General features: G+C 35.8%; 1 protein-coding gene across 1 annotated transcript in view; it reads right to left on the reverse strand.

Moving 5' to 3' along the window:
* Positions 1–19,623, reverse strand: part of LOC145690849 (uncharacterized) — a 269,031-nt gene that overhangs the window by 55,824 nt on the left and 193,584 nt on the right. Inside the window, exons 21-23 of the mRNA XM_081766211.1 lie at positions 15,922–16,172; positions 6,552–6,621; positions 1,108–1,316 (exon numbers count right to left, since the gene is read on the reverse strand). Coding sequence (XP_081622337.1) covers positions 1,108–1,316; positions 6,552–6,621; positions 15,922–16,172 — 530 coding nt within the window. The remainder of the gene's footprint in view (positions 1–1,107; positions 1,317–6,551; positions 6,622–15,921; positions 16,173–19,623) is intronic.

Raw genomic sequence — 19,623 nt, forward strand, 5'->3', positions numbered from 1 at the left:
CCGTACCTTGCATCGTCATCATATTACGTCATAATGAAGAGCATAGGAGTTTAATTCAGTATCCGTTTCACCTTACTAAGTGGCATCATGTTTTAAATTTATAAAGAAAATGATTTTCCTTCGTTTTGTCGAAATCTATGCATGAGCTTTGACACTTACTCATACAGGCCGACATTTAGGTAATTGATATTCTGTACTCGAACACAGGGCGGCAAAATTTTAGATTGTTTAAAGGTTCACAATAAAGTCATATTTAAAACTAGCAACCTGCAGAGTCCCGCATAAGCTCGAGAAAATATTTTAATTGGTTTAATTCGCTCTAATTACAGTAGTTGCTAGTTAGCTAGCTTATCTGACTACTTTTAAAAAGACATTCTCTCCCACCCCACTCAAAGGGGTGAGGATGAACTTGAACATCTTGAAAACTGATACAATTAAACTCAGCAACCTCGAAAACTATGAATTCAACACTAGTATCTGTCTTTTACGATTACTTTTAAAAACTCGCTCCCTCCCTGGGGTGTAGAGCATGATCTTGAAGTGGAATTTGATTCAAACTGTCACTATTCATCTCAGCGACCACAAAAACTATGAATTCAACTCTAATATTGGTCGTTTTCGATTATTTTTAAAATGCCCACATGTTATTCTTATGGAGATTTGCACCCCCATATCTTAGCTCAGATGTGACCTAGGAACCTGAAGCAGTCATTTACATCATTTCTCTGAGAGCTTTAAAACATAGTATTAAAATGTTATGTTTCTATCTATTATGATTCTTGAGTTGAAAAGCGCTACAGACAGACATACAAACAGCTTAATGTATTTATTAATATACTGTAGATGCTATTAAACCATTACTGACTGTTAGTAATGAAACAATTATCTTTCTTATCAGTTATCAGTGATACTGGTGCGGGAAGGTGATAAATTATTTAGAGCACAAAGACGCACAATACGGTCCTGCACGCATTTAATTTGGTCCAACTCAATAAGCTGGATCGATTGATATGTGTTTCATCTTCGAGTACTTTTCCACCGCTAAATGCTAAAAACAATGGAAAATTTTGTTCTTTATATTGTAACAAACAGTACTTGTTTCCTTACCTTGTATTCGTAATAGCGACTGTCACCATCCACTTGCATAACATATGTCTTGCTTTTCGGTTGTATATCCCGTAGCCCTGTCTTTTCAGGAACAGCTTCCACGTGGAATTCTCGAAGTCTTCCGTGGCTTTGATCAGGGTGTTGCCATTTCAGTGTTATCTCAGAGGCTGTTGATTCTATCACATTTACATCAAGTGGAGCAGTAGGGGCTGTAAAATAATTATTGTAAACATGAATTTATCTATTAAGAAAAATAATAAAGAAGTGGGATACCTCTATCCAAGGAATATTGGTAAATCGGAAATTGCCAATATATATTTATTATATATGGAATTGCCAATCATTCACACAACCCTAAACTGACAAACTCATGTTGACGTAGGAATAATCGAAACAGTGCATTTAAAGGGAAAAAGTCAAAAATATGAACAATAAAATTGCTAGAAATTCTTATTTTTGATAATTAATATAATATTAGGACCATTTGCATTCTTAAACCTTTTAGAACTTATGTTTTTTCAGGTAATTTGTAGACTTTCACTCAATCAGCTATTGCATCAAAACTATGTACTCTAGGATCATGGCTTTACCCTCACTTTGTTCGGAATGAAGCAGTGTATCCAACCGTATCACTCAATGTTCCTTAGTATTTACCTGACACGAGAAATGGCAGCCCAAAATGGGAAAAAAGGGAATTTAAAAAAAATAAAATCCCCGTTTGTCGCGAATTTACCTTCTTAGGTACATAACAGGACATGCAAATTGTACCAAAAATGTTTGCTTTATTGTGAAGAGAATGAGGTACGAAGAATGGTCCTACGAGAAATAGTCTTGATACTCTAGCTTATTCACCAGTGTTCCCTAACCATTTTCATAATATATTTTCAGCCAGTTTTTTCCAATCAGCTTTAGCATCAAGACCATTCACCGTAGGACCATGAATTGTACCTCGTTCTCTTCAGAATGAAGCATTCTTTTTATCAGTAACACTCTCATGTCGTTATCATGTAAATGAGGAGAAAATCCCTTAAAAGGAATTTTTATGAAAGAGTCCCTTTTCTCAAAGTCTGCGCCCTTTTCAAAAGAAATTCCCCTTTTTAGGGATTTCTTTCCTTAGGTAGATGATGCCGAAACGGGATTGATGCTGTTTGAAAGGTTTATTTATTTCAAGGAGAATGAGGTACGATTAATGGTTTTATGATAAATAGCAAAGCTCACGAACACATGGGGTATGTTCTTTGGGGTATAGAGCAATAAAAGTATGACCTATAATATTGTAGATACCTTACTAAACAAACTGACTAAAAATGTGTAATATGGGAAAAAATCGGAACTTTTTGACACATTCTTTTATTATTGCATCATTATTAGTACCTCGTTTTGTTCCGCATGGGGTTAGGTATTAAACGTTACCACTCATATCTCTCTATCATGTACCTGAGGAGAGAAATTCCCGAAAGGGGGAATTTTTAATGAATTAATCCATTTCTTCCACTTTGGGAGGAATTTTTCCGCCTGAGGCACATACAGGGACACGTGAGTGGTACAGTTGGAAAAAGTGTCCTACTTCGAACAAAATGAAAAAAAAAATGAAATGAAATCTTTAAGTTTTACGTCCCCCGATTATGCCGGTTAGGATAAAGGAGACGGTGATGTTGAGAGATGAGTGAAATGGTGGAATGAAGAAAGTAGGAGGAAACGGGAGAACCCCGAGAAAACCCACGAGCACAGTGTTTGTCTACCACAAAGTTCACTTCGCGGGGGCTGGGATCGAACCCAAGACCCCAAGCACCAGAGGGGAAAACGCTCTACCATTGAGCCACCGCGCCCCCCTTCGAAAAAATGAGTGTCAAACCATCATCCTAGGGTAAACAGGGCTGAGTGAGTAATTCTTTGAAGAAAATTCTAAAATTTATCCTCTTTTATTCTTTAGTCAGAGTTCGTGATGTCACTGCCACAAGGCATCGCACGCGAGACTGCAAAATGCCCGTGAAATATGTTATTTGATGCTCCCACGCTTGAATGAATGCAAAGAAACCGACGTGAAAAACTTTACTACAGATTTAGCTGAAGTAAATTCTATATACTTTATATATAAAATATATATACCTTATGTTCTAAAAGGGCTAATATCTAATTAGCGGTGAGCCTGCCATATACTAGGGAATCGTTCATAGCTGACCAACTCTCGTTGACTTTCTGACGATTCCAACATACATATGAAGTCCGCAACAAAGTCAAACTTAGCAACGATAGAAAGTACCAGAAATTCGAATATATAATAAAGCACATTGGATAGGGTACCATGATAACAACAATACAATACTCACTGTCAGCCTACAACAATTCCACCATTCCGAATTTCGTATCACAGGCAGTCATAAATCTCAAGCAGTAGAAGAAAGAAGAAAAAGTGAAATTTCTCATTTTAAAATCCCACGATTATGCCCTTCTAGACTAAGAGAGACGGATGATCAACGGAAATGACTGACGCCGGAAGAATTGATGTAATTAGATTTGGTATGGAAACGGAATTAAACCGAGAAAACCCATAGACATGATGCTGTCCATCTCAAACTTATTTTGCCGGGAATCGAACCCAGGTTCCCATGCACCAGAGGTAAAGCCACTACCACTGAGCCACCGTGCACCACGAACAGTAGAAGCTCATTCTATATAATCCGCTTCCTTAAAAACTAATATTTAATTTTATTAATATCTATATAGCTTTGGATAACTTCCATTCATGTATCTAAAAGTGAAAGTAATTTGAGTTATTCAAAGTAAATGTGTTAACATTTACTTTGAACGTCTTGGTTATCGCACTTCATTATAATATGTAGTATTATCAAAACATCATATACATTCAAAGAAGGAGTAAATATTCTGCTGGTTTGAACCACAACCACACAAACGAGAACTTTGCTGAAAATTCAATGATTTGCGGTTCTTCCTTCTTCTTACACTGGGCAGCGATTTGAATGAAATCATAGGCCCTCACGTTGAGGGCCCTGATTATCCTCCTAATTATCACAGAGGATTCATACATAGTTGGAAAGCGTACGGATTACAGATTCCACTGTAATTCTTGTCCTATTCCTAGGGGAAGAAGAAGCAGCAACAAAAAACCTTTAAAAATAAAAAAAAATTGTGTGCCCTGGTAACGTAACAGACACTCTAAACTGACAAAACGAAGATAATGTGTAGGCAATACACTTGTGGCAATAATATTAAAATGGTAATCATTACTGCAGTACAAAGTGAGATAAAAATTCAGAAGGAAATTCCTATAAAAACGCCCTGTATATAATTTTCTAAGGGCTGTTGCATACCTTCGACTTGGTGGCTCTGGTGTCGCCCCCCTAATTATCACAGTATTGTGATGTATACGTCGTTGGAAAGCTTATAAAACCCACAAACTCTAACAAGGTAATATTTGTGCAATTCCCGGGTACTCGTAGATGAAGTATTTTATGGAACCGTTCTGAAAATAAATGTAACGTACTTCAAGAAACTGAGATTCAAGAATTGGACAGTTTTGCCCCTTCCCTACTCCACCCACATAAGTAACAAGTACTTTTTTCAGGATAGCGTATACTAGGTAAGTTCATTGTTTCACATACCAATTTTTATGACTGTATCCCCAAGTCGGGGGAATTGTCCTCCCAAAAAGAGCTGATGAAAAAGAGGCAACACAAACTTCACTCTTCAGCCTCTCTTCCGTTGTACCCCTATACACATAAAATACAGAACAGAGGCAAGCTTCATCATTCAGAAATACATTGGTACCAAACGTATCTTCCTAGCTTAATTACGAGTCTGAGTATTTAAGGTTTAAATCCTTATCGCAGCAGTTACGTCCTTCGGCGTTAAAGGTTAAAGAACCAATTACACAAACGAGGAGCTTGCTGCAAATTCGGTTAATTACGGTACTTCTTTTTCTTTACAAGAAAAGCACCAGCGGTAAACGCAAAAAAAAAAAAAATCACTCTAAATAATATAAATCTGTATGCAAATAGTAGTTTGGAGCGTGAATAGGAATTACATTTTTAAAACTTTTATTTTATCCCGCGTCAATATGGTAAAAAAGCACTAAATTCTTATTGCAGCAAGGTCTTCAATTTCTAATGCACCAATTACAAGTCTGCAAGAAACCTATAATACGTCTTAATGATGTTTAGTACCTTACATATTACGTAGAAATGCAAAATCGAATCATGTTTTTACAACATATATTCGAAATAATTAAGCTGTTCTGCAACGCATTAGGGGATTCTTTTTATGCATATGCATATGTGAGACTATGTTTAGGCTGTAACAGCTTCTGTTCACTGATGATGTTAAATTTTGTCGTTATGTTCCTATTGAAGTATCCCTGCATTGTAAACGAAATATTTGTGTATATTTTCCTCTTATGTTACCCCGGAAATAAAAAATCCTTGGATGGGAAATGAATTCATCACATTGGCCATAATCTATTCGAAATAATGAAGTTGCCAAAGACTTAGCACAAAAACTACATGATTTCATTCAATGTATGTTATATGGAACTTCCATGGAACTTATATCGAATCAAGTCACATACATTGACTTTAACAAACGAAATAGACCGTTTAGTGATGTCTTGGTATTCTGTATTTTGAAAGAGGATAGGGTTCATTAATCTTAAGGTAATACAAAACACTGCGCTCCAATTTCCTCACAATGCAAGGATATTTCACGTAAGTAGGTGGATTTTTAGATGACCAAAACCTACTGGTTTGAATGCTTACATAGCCTTTAAAGTCGAACCGCGCTTGCTAATGAAGGAAACCTGGTATACTATACACTTCCATGGATGTCAACAAATTACCAGTATTATGTACTGTACGCTACACCTTTTTACCTGGAACCTACTGCTGCTACAGACAACGGACATATTATGTAAAAGGTTTAACATCCTCGATTTCTTGAGTGTTTCCGTACTATTATTCTGATTTTACGCATAACCTTCTTTGATTCTTGAAAGTCGAACACTGAATGCCTCCATTAATTTTTGACAGTTTAGCCTCAGTACAAAAAAAAAAATCTCCATCCCGAATCTCTTGCTGTCTGTAAACCTGAATACTATTACTGTAACCAGGTGACTAATTTCGTCATCAAATTTGTATGCATTGCCGCATCCGTATATTGCTGCATAAACTTGTGTACAACATGTGCATCTGAAAGACTGGAAAATTTTTACCTCAAGTAAAATCTTATATTTCATACAAAAGCGAAAAAGTTCTTACAGCCAATGTGTATTACTGAAATATAATGATTCAGTTAATTGATGTTCTTGGTGGTTATATACGAATAAATCTACAAGCTTATACAAATATAGTACTACTGCATACAGGAAGAATCACAATATAACGTAAGAGAAATCTTGTCCGGGGATTATAACACTAGAGTTAAATATTTACCCGCTTCTTCTGTTCTTTCTTCTATTTGAAAATAATCTCCCAGTGTAGTATTATAATTTTTGGCTCTAACCTGTTGAAAAGAAAAAAAAAACAGATAAACGAAATAACATTGCGCTTTCACAATGTTATGCTATGTAATAATACTTCTGTACAAATTGTAATGAATTTCAGTTTTCTCAGGAGTCAATAATGCGACAGTATACTTTTTTCTCACCATCTCTTACAGTGTACTTTGCTCGAAGTAGATTAGTGTAGTGTTATTGGGTAAATTTGAAGTAATAAGTGTTCGAGGTAGATAAATTTCACTATTTTATTTTTTTAAATATGTAGCCTAGCTGATTCTATGAGTGTGATTTAAAGCCTTCGCATAAATTCAAATCTTTCATTTGTAAGAATTAATTATCAATCTTTTAAAGATTTCTGACAGTAATGAAAAGTTAATTATTGCATTCGTTAAGATACCTCTCATAATAAATGTCCACGTTAGAGATTCTGGTTGTTCTCACAATAAAGAAGTGAGAAACTTGGAACTTTGTAATTGAATCTTTTAAAACCATGCCTGCTTCATATTGATCGATATCCAGTTTTAGCATAAATTATAATCATTAAGTGTTTAAGTTCTTGTCTGATTTTCACGAATAGAATTAAACAGTTGCCTTTTACAATATGAAACTACGCTAGACTTGCTAAACAACCAATGCATTCACATTGTCGTTTGTGAAAAGATTCTAGCCTAAATAGATGAATAAAAATACCGCTTTCCATTAAAAAATTGTTTTGTCCAATATGACAGAATCGACTATATCTGTCATGAGGTATATAGCCCATTCAATGTAGCTTTCACATCAATACCCACGTCCCACATTTGCTTTTCCTCGGTCCACGCTTATCGTTATTACTACGAATGTCGTAATACTTTCGACTAACCTTTATACAAGTCCATATGTGCTTTTTCAAGACAAATAAATCAGGTACTGTCCATAGAATATTTTTCATCTAGAAAACATGTTTATAGTTTTAAGGCTTTCCAAGCTATATCTCAACCTGTTTATACGTGGGACACTTTTGTCATGGGGGTCTTTTAACTCGAACCTTTTTGTCGCAGGCCATTTGAAGCGGAGCTGTTTTGGCTCTGGCTCTTATGTCTTGTGGACCTTTCCATGGGCATTTTGAGTTAAGCCTTTTTGTTCTCGCCCTTCTGATGTGACTTCTTGTCATCTACAGATGAAATAATGTATCAGTTTCAACTGTGTAGCTGCTTCAGATGCCTATTCGAATCAATCGCTGTGGCGGAGATTGCAAACTGCATAACAAAGACTCAGCCCCTGCATCTCTTGTTGCCAAGGCTGCAGTTTAAGACTGGGACTTCAAGAAAATTCATCACTCACCCTACAGTCCAGGTTTAGAAACAGCAGCCATAGCAACGAAAACCATGTGGACTGGAACATTGCCATGCAGTACACGAGCTCAACGGACACCGACTGATTCAAATGATTCCCTGCAACGAAGTGACGAAGCAAGTCACTTGAAACTGGTCCATTACTTCTTGCATAGATGTCACTACATGTTACGAACGTATAATTACCAGTGGAGTGATATTACCGTATCTGGCTGGAAACTTTTACTAATACCCACGTAGTTTGGAACTCTAACATTGAAGGTAAGCTTTGAATAGCACACTAAAGAGGTGAGTTTATTATACAGCTATTGCCACAAGTCATAACTAATACTGTTTGAAACTTCAATTCGCTAATTAAAACTGAACAGGTTCTTTCAAAAATTCATTTTATAGTTTAATGCATTCTGAACAGTAGTGAAGATGCATTGACAACAAAGTCAATACGATAATTAACTAATTGAAGGTTGTAATGCAAGAATACATTTAGATGAGTAGTATGAGCGAAAATTAACTAAGATGGAGTAATAAGAGACACTCGGGGTAATAAGAAACAAGAGTAATTTAAGATGTTAAGAGTTTTCAAGTCACATTTCTGAGTCTTTTTGTATATATACTTTGTTATTTGGCAACATAATAGAAAATTATTTGATAATTTCCTAATGTTCAGGAAGACTGCGAAAAAATACATATTTTTAATATTCAGTTGTTTTTTAGTACCCGAGTGTATGTGTTGATAAGAGGCGCTGCCCAGATTTCTTTCATGCTGTGCTTGTTATTTAACTGGTGTTACAAGGGATATGCCTACCATGTATTCTCTTGTCCTAATATTTTACATACTTTTTGTTCTGGCTACTTTTCTGTCAATCGCGATGTGAAAATTAAAGTTAGATAAAGACGTACGTGAAAGTTAAATGCCTTTAATTACAAACTGTTAATGTTAGAGCCATCTATAATTTATGAAGTTTTTCACTCATTCTGAACATTTTGAAATGAGAAATATAAACATTGTAGTAATAGAATCCTTTTTTTAATTAAAAAATAGGGTCTACATCGTAAAAAAAAAACTTTATGCTGCAGTGACTTCTTACACAGTAAGCTATACAAAATTAAATAAGTTATACCGAAGTGAAGAATAGCCTGCGTGAATCCTTTTAATAATAATGGAATGAAATTATAAGCCCTAAAATAGAAAACAGTTCTAGAACAAAACTTTTTAAACCAAACATTCTCTCTTTTAGCAGAATAAAGTCACTTAATATTTACAAGTTCTACTCTTTTAACAATGAAAGGATAATTTGCTAATAAAATTACGGACCCATAAAATATAAAAAACAGTATTCACTTCCTGAATATCACGAGGAGGTCAATGCAATTTTAATATTCAGTTAGTGAATCTGGAAAAAACAAAATGACTGACTCTTTTATTACCCTATAAAACAAAAACAAAAATGGGGTAATAACATACGCATTTTCTGGCAAGCTTATTTATCAGAGAAAAGCTGGAACAATTCCACTTTGAAGTATTATTAATGCTGTACAAATTTAATACAACCAGGTTATAGAAACATTTATAACTAAGCTGTAAAAAAATCACGAAAAAGACTGACGTTAGATACCTAAAGATTTTGGTAGACACTTTTTGAAAGGCATAAATGAAGGTAAAGTTGCCTAAAAGCAAGGAACCTTTTAATGTTTGTACACAGAAAAATACAGTAGCCTGTAGAACTCCTTCGTTGTTTTCTGATGATAGACCATACGAACAGCCGTGTATTACCCCAACTTCTCCCAATGAAATCAATTTAAAACTAGAAACAAATACTATTCTTTTCCTTTTTTTACGGCAACATCCAAAATCATGGCTGTTTCTAGTACTTTTCAAACTATCTGTATGTACGACATGCAAATTTTATAAGTGTATTAATTCATATTATTAATAAGTAGGGTTTAGGAGATATGACTTCTACTTCATTTAATGTATTTTGTAGAATTTGATATGATTCATATACTGTACCGGTATAATAATTTAGTATGAAAATATATTTCTTATATTTGTTGCTTGTTATTTGATGTAAATTTAAACTATGCACCTAGAAATATACTAATTAGAGGATCTTGTATATCTATTTTAACTTGACGAGAAAAATAACCAATCTAATAGAATTCTTTAGCTAGTTGGCAAAGCTACTTGAGTTTGAGCTACGTTCTCTAAGATCGAATATTCCCTCTTAGCCTATGATAAAGGCTATGTACACTCATGTCCAAAATTATTGTCGCATATCTATAACTGTCTTCTTGTAAGAATATCATTTGATAATGATTTTGCAGGGTACTTTTAACATTGGTACTATGTATACAATCGGGAAATATATATTTGTGCTAAGTTTTATAGAAAAAGAATTATAAATACAAAAATTAAAATGAATAAAACAAAACGTTGCTAAATGGACAAGAAAGTTTTACTTTCGTTTTATTGTTCTTACGTACTGCACTTTTGACATGAAATTTACCACATACATGTCTTTGCCGATTATATACATACTAACATTATAAGAAATACCGGGCGAATTTGTTACCAAATTATATTCCTACAACCACTATTTATAGACAAGCGACAATAATTTTGGACATGAGTGTACATAGCCTTTATCATAGGCTAAAAGAAAATATTCGATCTTACTAGGGATGTACTTGAACCTGAACCAACAAAGTGAGGGTGATGTATATATATTGTAAAAGCTTGGGTCAAGGTAAGATCAAAACCGGTTACGAAAATTGGGGAGGTCTCAAGTATTCCGCTTGAGGGTAGCAGGTTACTCATTTTTGAAATGAAATGAAATGAAATCTTTGAGTATTACGTCCCACGGTTATGCCGGTTAGGCTAAAGGAGACGATGATGAGTAATGAATAAAATGGTGGAATGAAGAAAGTGGGAGGAAACGGGAGAACCCCGACAAAACCCACGCACACGGTGTTTGTCTACCACAAAGTTCACTTGGCGGGGGCTGGGATCGAACCCAGGACCTCAAGCACCAGAGGTGAGTGCTCTACCACTGAGCCACCGCGGCCCCGTTACTCATTTTTATTAATACGTTTAAACGTGTCCATAATGCCCGTTGCGACCCCAATAAATCTGAAACGGTGAGACAGATTTGACAACAGAAAATCATGTCGTTCATCGTTTCAAAAGTACAAGGTATCAAAGTAAAATAAATTGTCCCAGGGTCCCCCGCAGGGTCCCAGACGGGGCCCTACTCAAAATTTTTAAATTGAAAGGGATATCAACTTGCATATCGTATGAAAGTTGGTGTTAAATAAAAGAAGATAAGTCAAGTCGCGACTCTCTACGATAAGTCTGTGCAAAATAGCGGTGTGTCAAAATATCAACACAATCTTCATTGCAAAGTCTATGGCCAATCGTATGAATCTGAAACGGTGGGATAGGTATAGAAACAAAAACACGAATATGTCGTTATTTCAGAAGTATAATGATTCAAATTAAAAAGAATGTTCCAGGGTCCGAGACTGCGTCCAACACAAAAAGTTGAAATTGGAAGGGGTTCAAATTGAGTATTATATGAAAGCTTGTGTTAAGCGACAGAAGAGGAAACAAGTGTCGACTTTTGATAAAAAAACAAAACAGAACAAAACACATTCTAGTTTCAATTTCCCCTTTCAATTTCAACATTTTGAATTGGACCCACTTTCGGACCCTGAAACTTTTTTTTTAAAATTTGAATCATTATACTTTTGAAATAACGACATATCCGTGGTTTTCTTTCTACACCTATTCCACCGTTTCAGATTCATACGATTGGCCATAGACTTTGCAATGAAGATTGTGTTGATATTTTGACCCACCGCTTTTTTGCACAGGCTTATTGTAGAGAGTTGCGACTTGATTTATCTTCTTTTATTTAACACCAACTTTTATACGATATGCAAGTTGATACCCTTTCCATTTATAAAAAAATGAGTTGGACCCTGCAGGGACCCTGGGACAATTTATTTTACTTTGATATGTTGTACTTTTGAACTGATGAAAGACATGATTTTCTGTGGTCATATCTGTCTCACCGTTTCAGATTTTTCGGGGTCACAACGGACTGTATGGACACGCTTAAAGGTATTTTTAAAAATGAGTAACGTACAACCCTCAAGCGGAATGCTTCAGACCTCCCCAATTTTGGTAACCGGTTTTGATCTTACCTTGACCCAAGCTTTTACAAAATATATACATCACCCCCACTTTGTGGGTTCAGGTTCAAGTACATCCCGTGTTAGAGAACGTAGCTCAAACTCAAGTAGCATATCCTGTACGTCCAAAGTAACCGACTCTTCCCAAAGCATGAGTGTACGTCCTGATGACAAAGCTTTGAAGCAGGCAGCATATCGCTCGGAATAAGATTTTTTTTTCTGATTAGAAGTAAAGACAATTTGGGGTCAGTTCAAATTGCTTCTAGCCAAGGCTAGGTAAATCAAGGATAGAGAAATAGGTTTCTTGTGGTATATCTTTGTACGGAACATCTGTCATCTTTATGTGAGACAGTGCTCAGTTACGGATATTACTCCTTCCGTTTTTCATTTAAGATTCTACAGCAACACCTGCTGGCCATAGTAACGGAACGGGACCTACAATTTTAAAACGAGAATCTTGTTCTGAAATGATGGCAAGACGGGTCCTTGTTTAGGTGGTTTCAAAGAGTTATATAAACCGCATCTGCTGTGTTCAGCTAGTTGTGAATGTAGATTGTCGATTTCAGTTCTCTGTGCAAGAACTTGAAGGACTTTTTTTTTTTGTTAAAAGCTAGTCTCGTACCGAACCTCTACTGAAAGTGATTCATTCTTGTAGTCAGAGGAATTTTCCAATGTTCAACCAACCCCATCCTTTTAAGTAATCGAATTACCTAGTTATCCTTTTCGTAGAGAGTGTGTTTATAGGCAATCCATGCAAAAACTGGTTCGGCTCTAACTATTAAGGCATAATGTATCTGCATTATAGGAAATCTGTTTACTTTGAAGTTATAATTTTATGAGTGCTAGTATTCTGTATGAATTAGAGAAATCTTGATATATAAGTTTGCCTGAAGTTGTGTTTCTTTGGTGTACTGCTCTGTATGTTTACTTAAATTGCTCTAGACAAACTTGCCGAGCAGTTCAGTTTTTTTTACACGAGAAGAAAGTTTACGAAGTTAATAATTATTTTCAAGATTTAAACACTATATAATTAATTATTATTAGTCAATTACGGTATTAAATACTATGTAAATACAGGGTGAACAAGAAATTGGTAGACTAAAACAATTATAAGGATTGAAATGTGGTTTTGAAATGTATTTCCAAACTGGGGTAAAGCATGACAATAAAGCCTTCGTACAAAACAATTTAAATAAGGTTGACGTTCTGGATGCCTTTGTACCTAATTACATGCAGACTATTTATCCCTCTCCGCATCAGGTCAAGTCCTTTAGTTCGAGCAACTTCTTGGCTGAGATATAGCCAAATGTGCGTAAAGCCACGAAGAGTTTTGGCTCTGTGCGGACGTTCAACATTCTTCTGTTTACATAAGGTCCAAAACGCCTCTATGGCTCGCGCTTGGGGTACATTAGGCGTTTTTTGCTTTCCCAACGAAGCGAAGGCCTTCACTACGAAGAAGCTTGACAACATTCTTGGCGTAGTGCGACGTAGCAAGATCCGGCCAAACCGAAACGTTGTCTCTTCGGGTTCCGGATAATTAAGGAATTAATTTCTTCTTTAAACATTCAGAGAGTACGTTAGCGTTGATTGTGCCTTCAGATACAAAGGACTCAGAAGCTGTCTCCTCGTTGTCTGTTGCTTGCCACAGAAGTATTTTCTTGAACTTGCTTCGCTTCTTCATTGTTTCATTGTATCGTAGAGCAGCTGGATGTGAGGAATGGTAACATTTGCTTCGTGGAATTTTATCTGGCTCCCAAGGCACATAGGTGTAGTCAACCACTACGAGGAGTTTGCGCAGGGCCTCGTAATGAAAATGAAGCAATGTTTTGAACTTACTTTTACCTGCTTCATTTTCGTAGTATGAAGTGATGCGTTTTGCTAGCACTTTTTACTACTTTCATGAGATCACGAATGCTGAACCCCATGCCGTAAAAGTCGCCAACACCTAGCGGCCCACTTGCTGGTAAATATCGATCGTCGCTATAACGACGCGTCGAAGGACTGCCGCTAGTGTGCCACTGACGGCAGGATTTCGTAGAGTAGAAATTGATATCTAGAGTCGAGTATTTTAGTTACCACCGCTCAGCAGCGAGGACTTCCTTTTGGTCCGCGCTTCTTCGATTCGTCGCGGATAATCGCGAAGGGACCAACACGAACTATTGCCAGTCATGTGCATGCGGTTATTATTATATGTTATTTTTCCTGACGAATTGTTCCTAAATTGAGCTACGGGGGTCATAAATAATCACGCCTCTACATCATAAAGTAAAAAATCTTGAGATGAGTGCGTATAATTGTATCAATTTAGATTACAACTAAAGCCGATCATTTAAAGTGAATATGGGAGAACCATGAAATAAAGAAGACGCGCGTCATTTTGTTATAAAATAACATGGCGATGGGATTTTATCTAATCTTAAATGGTCATCGTCGAATGTACACGGTTACACAAGCACTCTGATTAGCTAAATTAGAAGTACCTCAATGGTTTATGTCTTTGCAAGCGACATTTTCTTCATCGCCTCCGTGGAGAAGTTGGGAGAGCGCGCTCCTAGTAATCCAAAGATTGGTGGTTCGCGCCTACCCTGAGGCACGTATTTCTTATTTTTTAAATTTTTAAAGTGTTTTAGACTCTTCTTAATGCAACAAATTACGCATATAAGCGATTTAACATATTTTGGGGAAGTGGATTTGTTGTTCATTGGCTTTTGTTCGAGGATCTGCCGCTGGTGGTATAATTTTTAAAACGGAACTGGGACCGCCAATTTTTGGCGAGATATCTTAATTTGCCCATCCGTGGTCCTCCGACGCCTATGGCATGGGGAAGTTTTAAACGGACTGTCACAGAGGTAAACAGAAACACTGAGCATATGCTCGTGTTTTGAGTTTAATCAAATGATATGCCTATTTCATTGTGCATTTATGGCTTTCCAGTCTACCAATTTCTTGTTCAGGTTTTAGTTACTATATTATATAAAATCAAAGATAGAAACACTTAGCATACCGTTATCTTTTCCTCATTTATTTTATCACAGTATATACTTTGCGAATCCATCGAAATTCATCTGACTTGAATCACGCTACAAATGGGGGTAGACCGTGATAAGCTTTGTATAAGTCTATATCTATATTAACCAATAAAAATGCATATAAGCATGTCAATCTGTCATAAGATCTTCGAGCAGAAATCTATACCCACCAAATGTTCACAGATAAACCTTTACCATATCTAACAAAGTTCGAATCCGTTTTTCTATATTTAACTCGAGAGGGGAATAGGGAGTAAAAAGTTAGGCAAAAATTGAATATCTGACGCATGCTAGCAGGTCTCAGTTTGAGTATGTTTTTTTAAATATCTAGTGCGCGCATCTTTGGTGTACAAGAAATCGAGTTCGATTCTCGTTGGGAGAGCATTGAGCTCATTTACAGTACGGCTTGAATTCGACCTTAGGCTGGAAGTCTAAGCCTCATATAGACTATGTTCCCACAAGAACTCTAAATTTACATAGGGAAACAACACGTAATACTTGACCAAAAGCATGACCACAATCAAATATTTATTACTTGACCACAAGTAAACGTGTAAAAGTTGACTAGACACAAATTTTAATTGTTGATTACAAGCATTCAATGGATGATCATGGACAAACCTTTTATTGTTCAGCAATGACGAACATTTAATTGTTGATAATAATCAAACAAAATAGAAAGTTGCCTAGACTACTTAGGTATTACATGTAAATTTCTAGGTCAGGACATAAGGTGTGATTCTCTTACCTGAACTAGATATGATGTCCTTTGATTCAGCTTTCCTCTAATGGTAAAGCATGTGAGATCGTTCCACAAATGACAAGGAGATTCCGCATTTACAGTTTCTATTTTCCAATGTCGAGAGATGTCTATATTCCGTTTATATTGAATTTCATATTCTTGTAGGATGCCATTTGATGGGTAAGGCTTATCCCATCTCAGTGAGATCCAGTCATTCCGATGGGAATAAGCTACTAATGTACGCACTTTGGGAGGAGCTGAGAAAAGGAAGAAAAACGTTACAATTAAATTTGGGATTATATTTCGGCAAGTGTATATTTACAGTAAATTGTCTGAAGTCACAATGACCGTGTGACTTCCTTTGCTTAATTGGAGATTTTGACGAATTTGTCAGATTGACATAACCTGTAGTTTTATGCCCTAGATTCCAGTAGTATCCTTCCTGTCAATCATATTTTGAATTAACTTTAAGACACTCTTAATCCACATGTTCCCTAGGAAGTAATCCATGAAGTACTAACGGATTCCCATACGTATAGACATATCATTGAATAACGGTAATTTCTCGTTGTCTGTTGTAATTTCTATAAAGGATTGTTTATCTATATCATACACTATTTTGATTTCCTGTTCACCTCTTCTTCATTCGCCAGCGATGCACCAATAACATTAGTCACTTATCCGTTTTAATTTATATTTTATATTCATTGCTTTTTTTCACAACTTCATATTTGTACTTCAAAGGTAGAACTTGCTGAGTCATTTTTTGAATGATAGAATGTTTTACTCAATAATTCTAGTGTGTTACTCCTTCTGGTGTAATAATGTAAGTAATATCTGTACTAATATAGAAAATGTCAACTTTGCAACTAATGTAAGTCAAGATCTGAGTTAGAAATACACAACAATGCTAAGCATGTATATTTAAAATACTTTCTTATTTTCTTTCTTCTTTTTCAGTTCAGTGTTGCAGGATTATGTCCTTGAGGCTAAAGGAGACGTTCTACTATTTTCACCTTTTTTAAATCCCCCAGCCAAGGGGGCACACTTACTTGGAAATAAATTCTCAATATACTATTATTGAGCGTGTAAGAAAGGAAAATTGATTTTGTTCTATAATCACATCCTGGCATTGACAAGAGTAAACAAAATAATTCCTTTACAGGTCTCAATCTAGACTTGCAAGATCTCAAAAACTTTAAGTCGTTGTATGAACATCGTTTAATTCATCATCGTCCTGCCATGAAAGGTGTCAAAGAACAAGTATCTGTATAGAAAGAAATGTTTCATATCAAGTGCAAAAAATCTGAAAAACTCCTACAGTGAAAGTTGTGCAGAAGAAAGTCTGTCTTTTGTGTGTTTAAATAAAGGCATGCGTCAAACTGTATAGCTAGATGAACTCCTCTAGCCATAATTGCTGTACTGAAACCTATAATTTTCTCAAAATACAGAGATTTAGTTACGTTATTGAAATGGGTTCCAAGAGTTTGCCACAAGTATTGCAAGAACATGCCACACGTAATTGACGTGAGTTCAAATTCGAAAGAACTGGTGTGATATATTTGCTTATTTTCAAATGACACGGTGTATTTCAGTAATCTCACAAGTTATGGTTTGTTTCGTGGTATTACTTGAGGATTTTTCGTGTTAATATTTAACATAAAGGTAATTGTTTGGTAAAATATTCTAAGTCATTTTACACTTACAATTACAGAAACACTATTTAAAATATCAAATACAGGGCGTTCCAAAAGTAATGGGAAAAAATGAAATCGCAGAGTCCTGGCTCGAAAACAAGGAAAATATGTATATGACATGTAGTCCGGAAATGGACGGGAGCGGAGATAGACAGTTTCGAATATGGGGGAAAGGAACTTCAAACTTGCCAGTGAAATAATGATAGGAGCTAGGAAGAGGGTTCATAAATATATAAAAATCATATCGGTTAGACATGTTAAACGCATGTAACATAACTGCACCAGAGACTTTCCATACGTCATTAATTGATTCAACGAATGTACGCCAGGGTAAGGAAACGGTGCCGTGAAAATGGAATCAATGGAGAAAAATGTTTTTATCTATGGCACGGTTGCACGCACACGTACAATGGGCGTCAAAGCAAAAATCATTTAGAATTGTTGCATAATTTCAGAGGACAATGGAAAGTGTATACCAGATAGAAACTTCCAGAGAGAGGGTAGAAATAATAACAAGTGTAACTAGTCGTGTCATGTAATGAAATAACAGCTAGAATCCACAACGACGTACCGTCAAATGGGATGAAACACATTTTTGGCTATATGAGTATATAAGTCTGGTGATGTTAAAGATTTCGCGTATCAGATTACTCCAGAAAAAGTTCTTAATATGCTAATAAAGTTCAGTAAACGTCATATTAATTTATCAACTCCACTTTTCTTTACCTTGATTTTTCTTAATGTTTCTATTCCCCCATGGGTAGGGGTGAATAGAAACAATGACTTTATTTTCATTGTTGTTTATTTTATACTATTGGAAAGGTAAAAAGAAACAGCGTATTTGTTGAAACGAACTATTTATTTGATACCTGCAAGATATAAGTTCAATAAGACCAGTATTGCATAAGTTACAAACTTATGAAACAATACAATGCACAATATAGGTACAAACGACCATACAGTTTTGATGATATTTGAATAAGATTTAAACCACTGAAATCACCAGGGAAAGTTATCATGAGTTGATTTGATTTTGAGGTTAACGCCCCGTTCATCACCGAGGCTATATGTGACGTGGACCTACTGATTAACGTGGAATCAGAACCACATGAGTTCCCGCCGGGAATATAATCCGGGTCTCCCACGCCAAAGGCGCGTATGCTAACCGCTTAGCCACGAAGGAGCCCGAAACTTATATACTTAAAGTGTGCTGACGAACTCCTAATAAAACCCAACAGTTTCGTAACAATATCCTCATGTAGTAAGAACGATTCTTCAGAAGTTTCCGAAAATTTCATCGTTTATGTGCTCTCTTATAAAACATTCCCATATATCCGTCATGTCCACATTTTTGCACTTGGGTAGTGAATAGTCTAATCGAGTTTTAGTTTCTCATAAACCTTTACCACAGCAAAATCACAAGCTTTAGAAAACCATCATCTAGTTCGTGATCGTCTGGAATGTTGTCTTCTGTAGTGTTGTCTTTCTCCTCTTCCGACAATACAAGGGTAGGTTGAGTTTCGTTGTGATTTGATGAAAATGTATCATTTTCAGAAAACAAACCAAAACTCTTACCAGAAACATCTATTCGTACTCTCTTCTTCCTTTGTTTAATTTTTTCATCTTCTCTAATGCTCTTGAGAAGATCCATAAGGGAACGGTTTACAGTCTGAGATGTCTTTTGCTGTTCTGTTTCTTCTCGTTCATTGTCTCTTTTTGACAGCATCCTCAGTATTTGGTCTCGACAAAGGGGAAAAATTCCACACTTTTCAAATCCAGCCCTGAAATTTTCCTCCCTCAGTTTGTCACACTTTTTTTTTTGTTTTCAGAAGACTTGGAAATTTGTTCTTAGAGATTTTTGATTAATTCCTGTCCTTTTTTCCGCTTCTCAAGAATTTTCCACTCCTCAAGAAGTGTTTCTATTCACCCCACTAATTAAAAATCGTAACTATAGCCCAATAAAGTTAAATTTTGATTAAAATAATTTAACAAAGAAAAATTTTTACTATGA

This window comes from Thermobia domestica, chromosome 7 (assembly GCF_964235325.1).
Source record: "Thermobia domestica chromosome 7, izTheDome1.hap1.1, whole genome shotgun sequence".
Lineage (NCBI taxonomy): Eukaryota > Metazoa > Arthropoda > Insecta > Zygentoma > Lepismatidae > Thermobia > Thermobia domestica.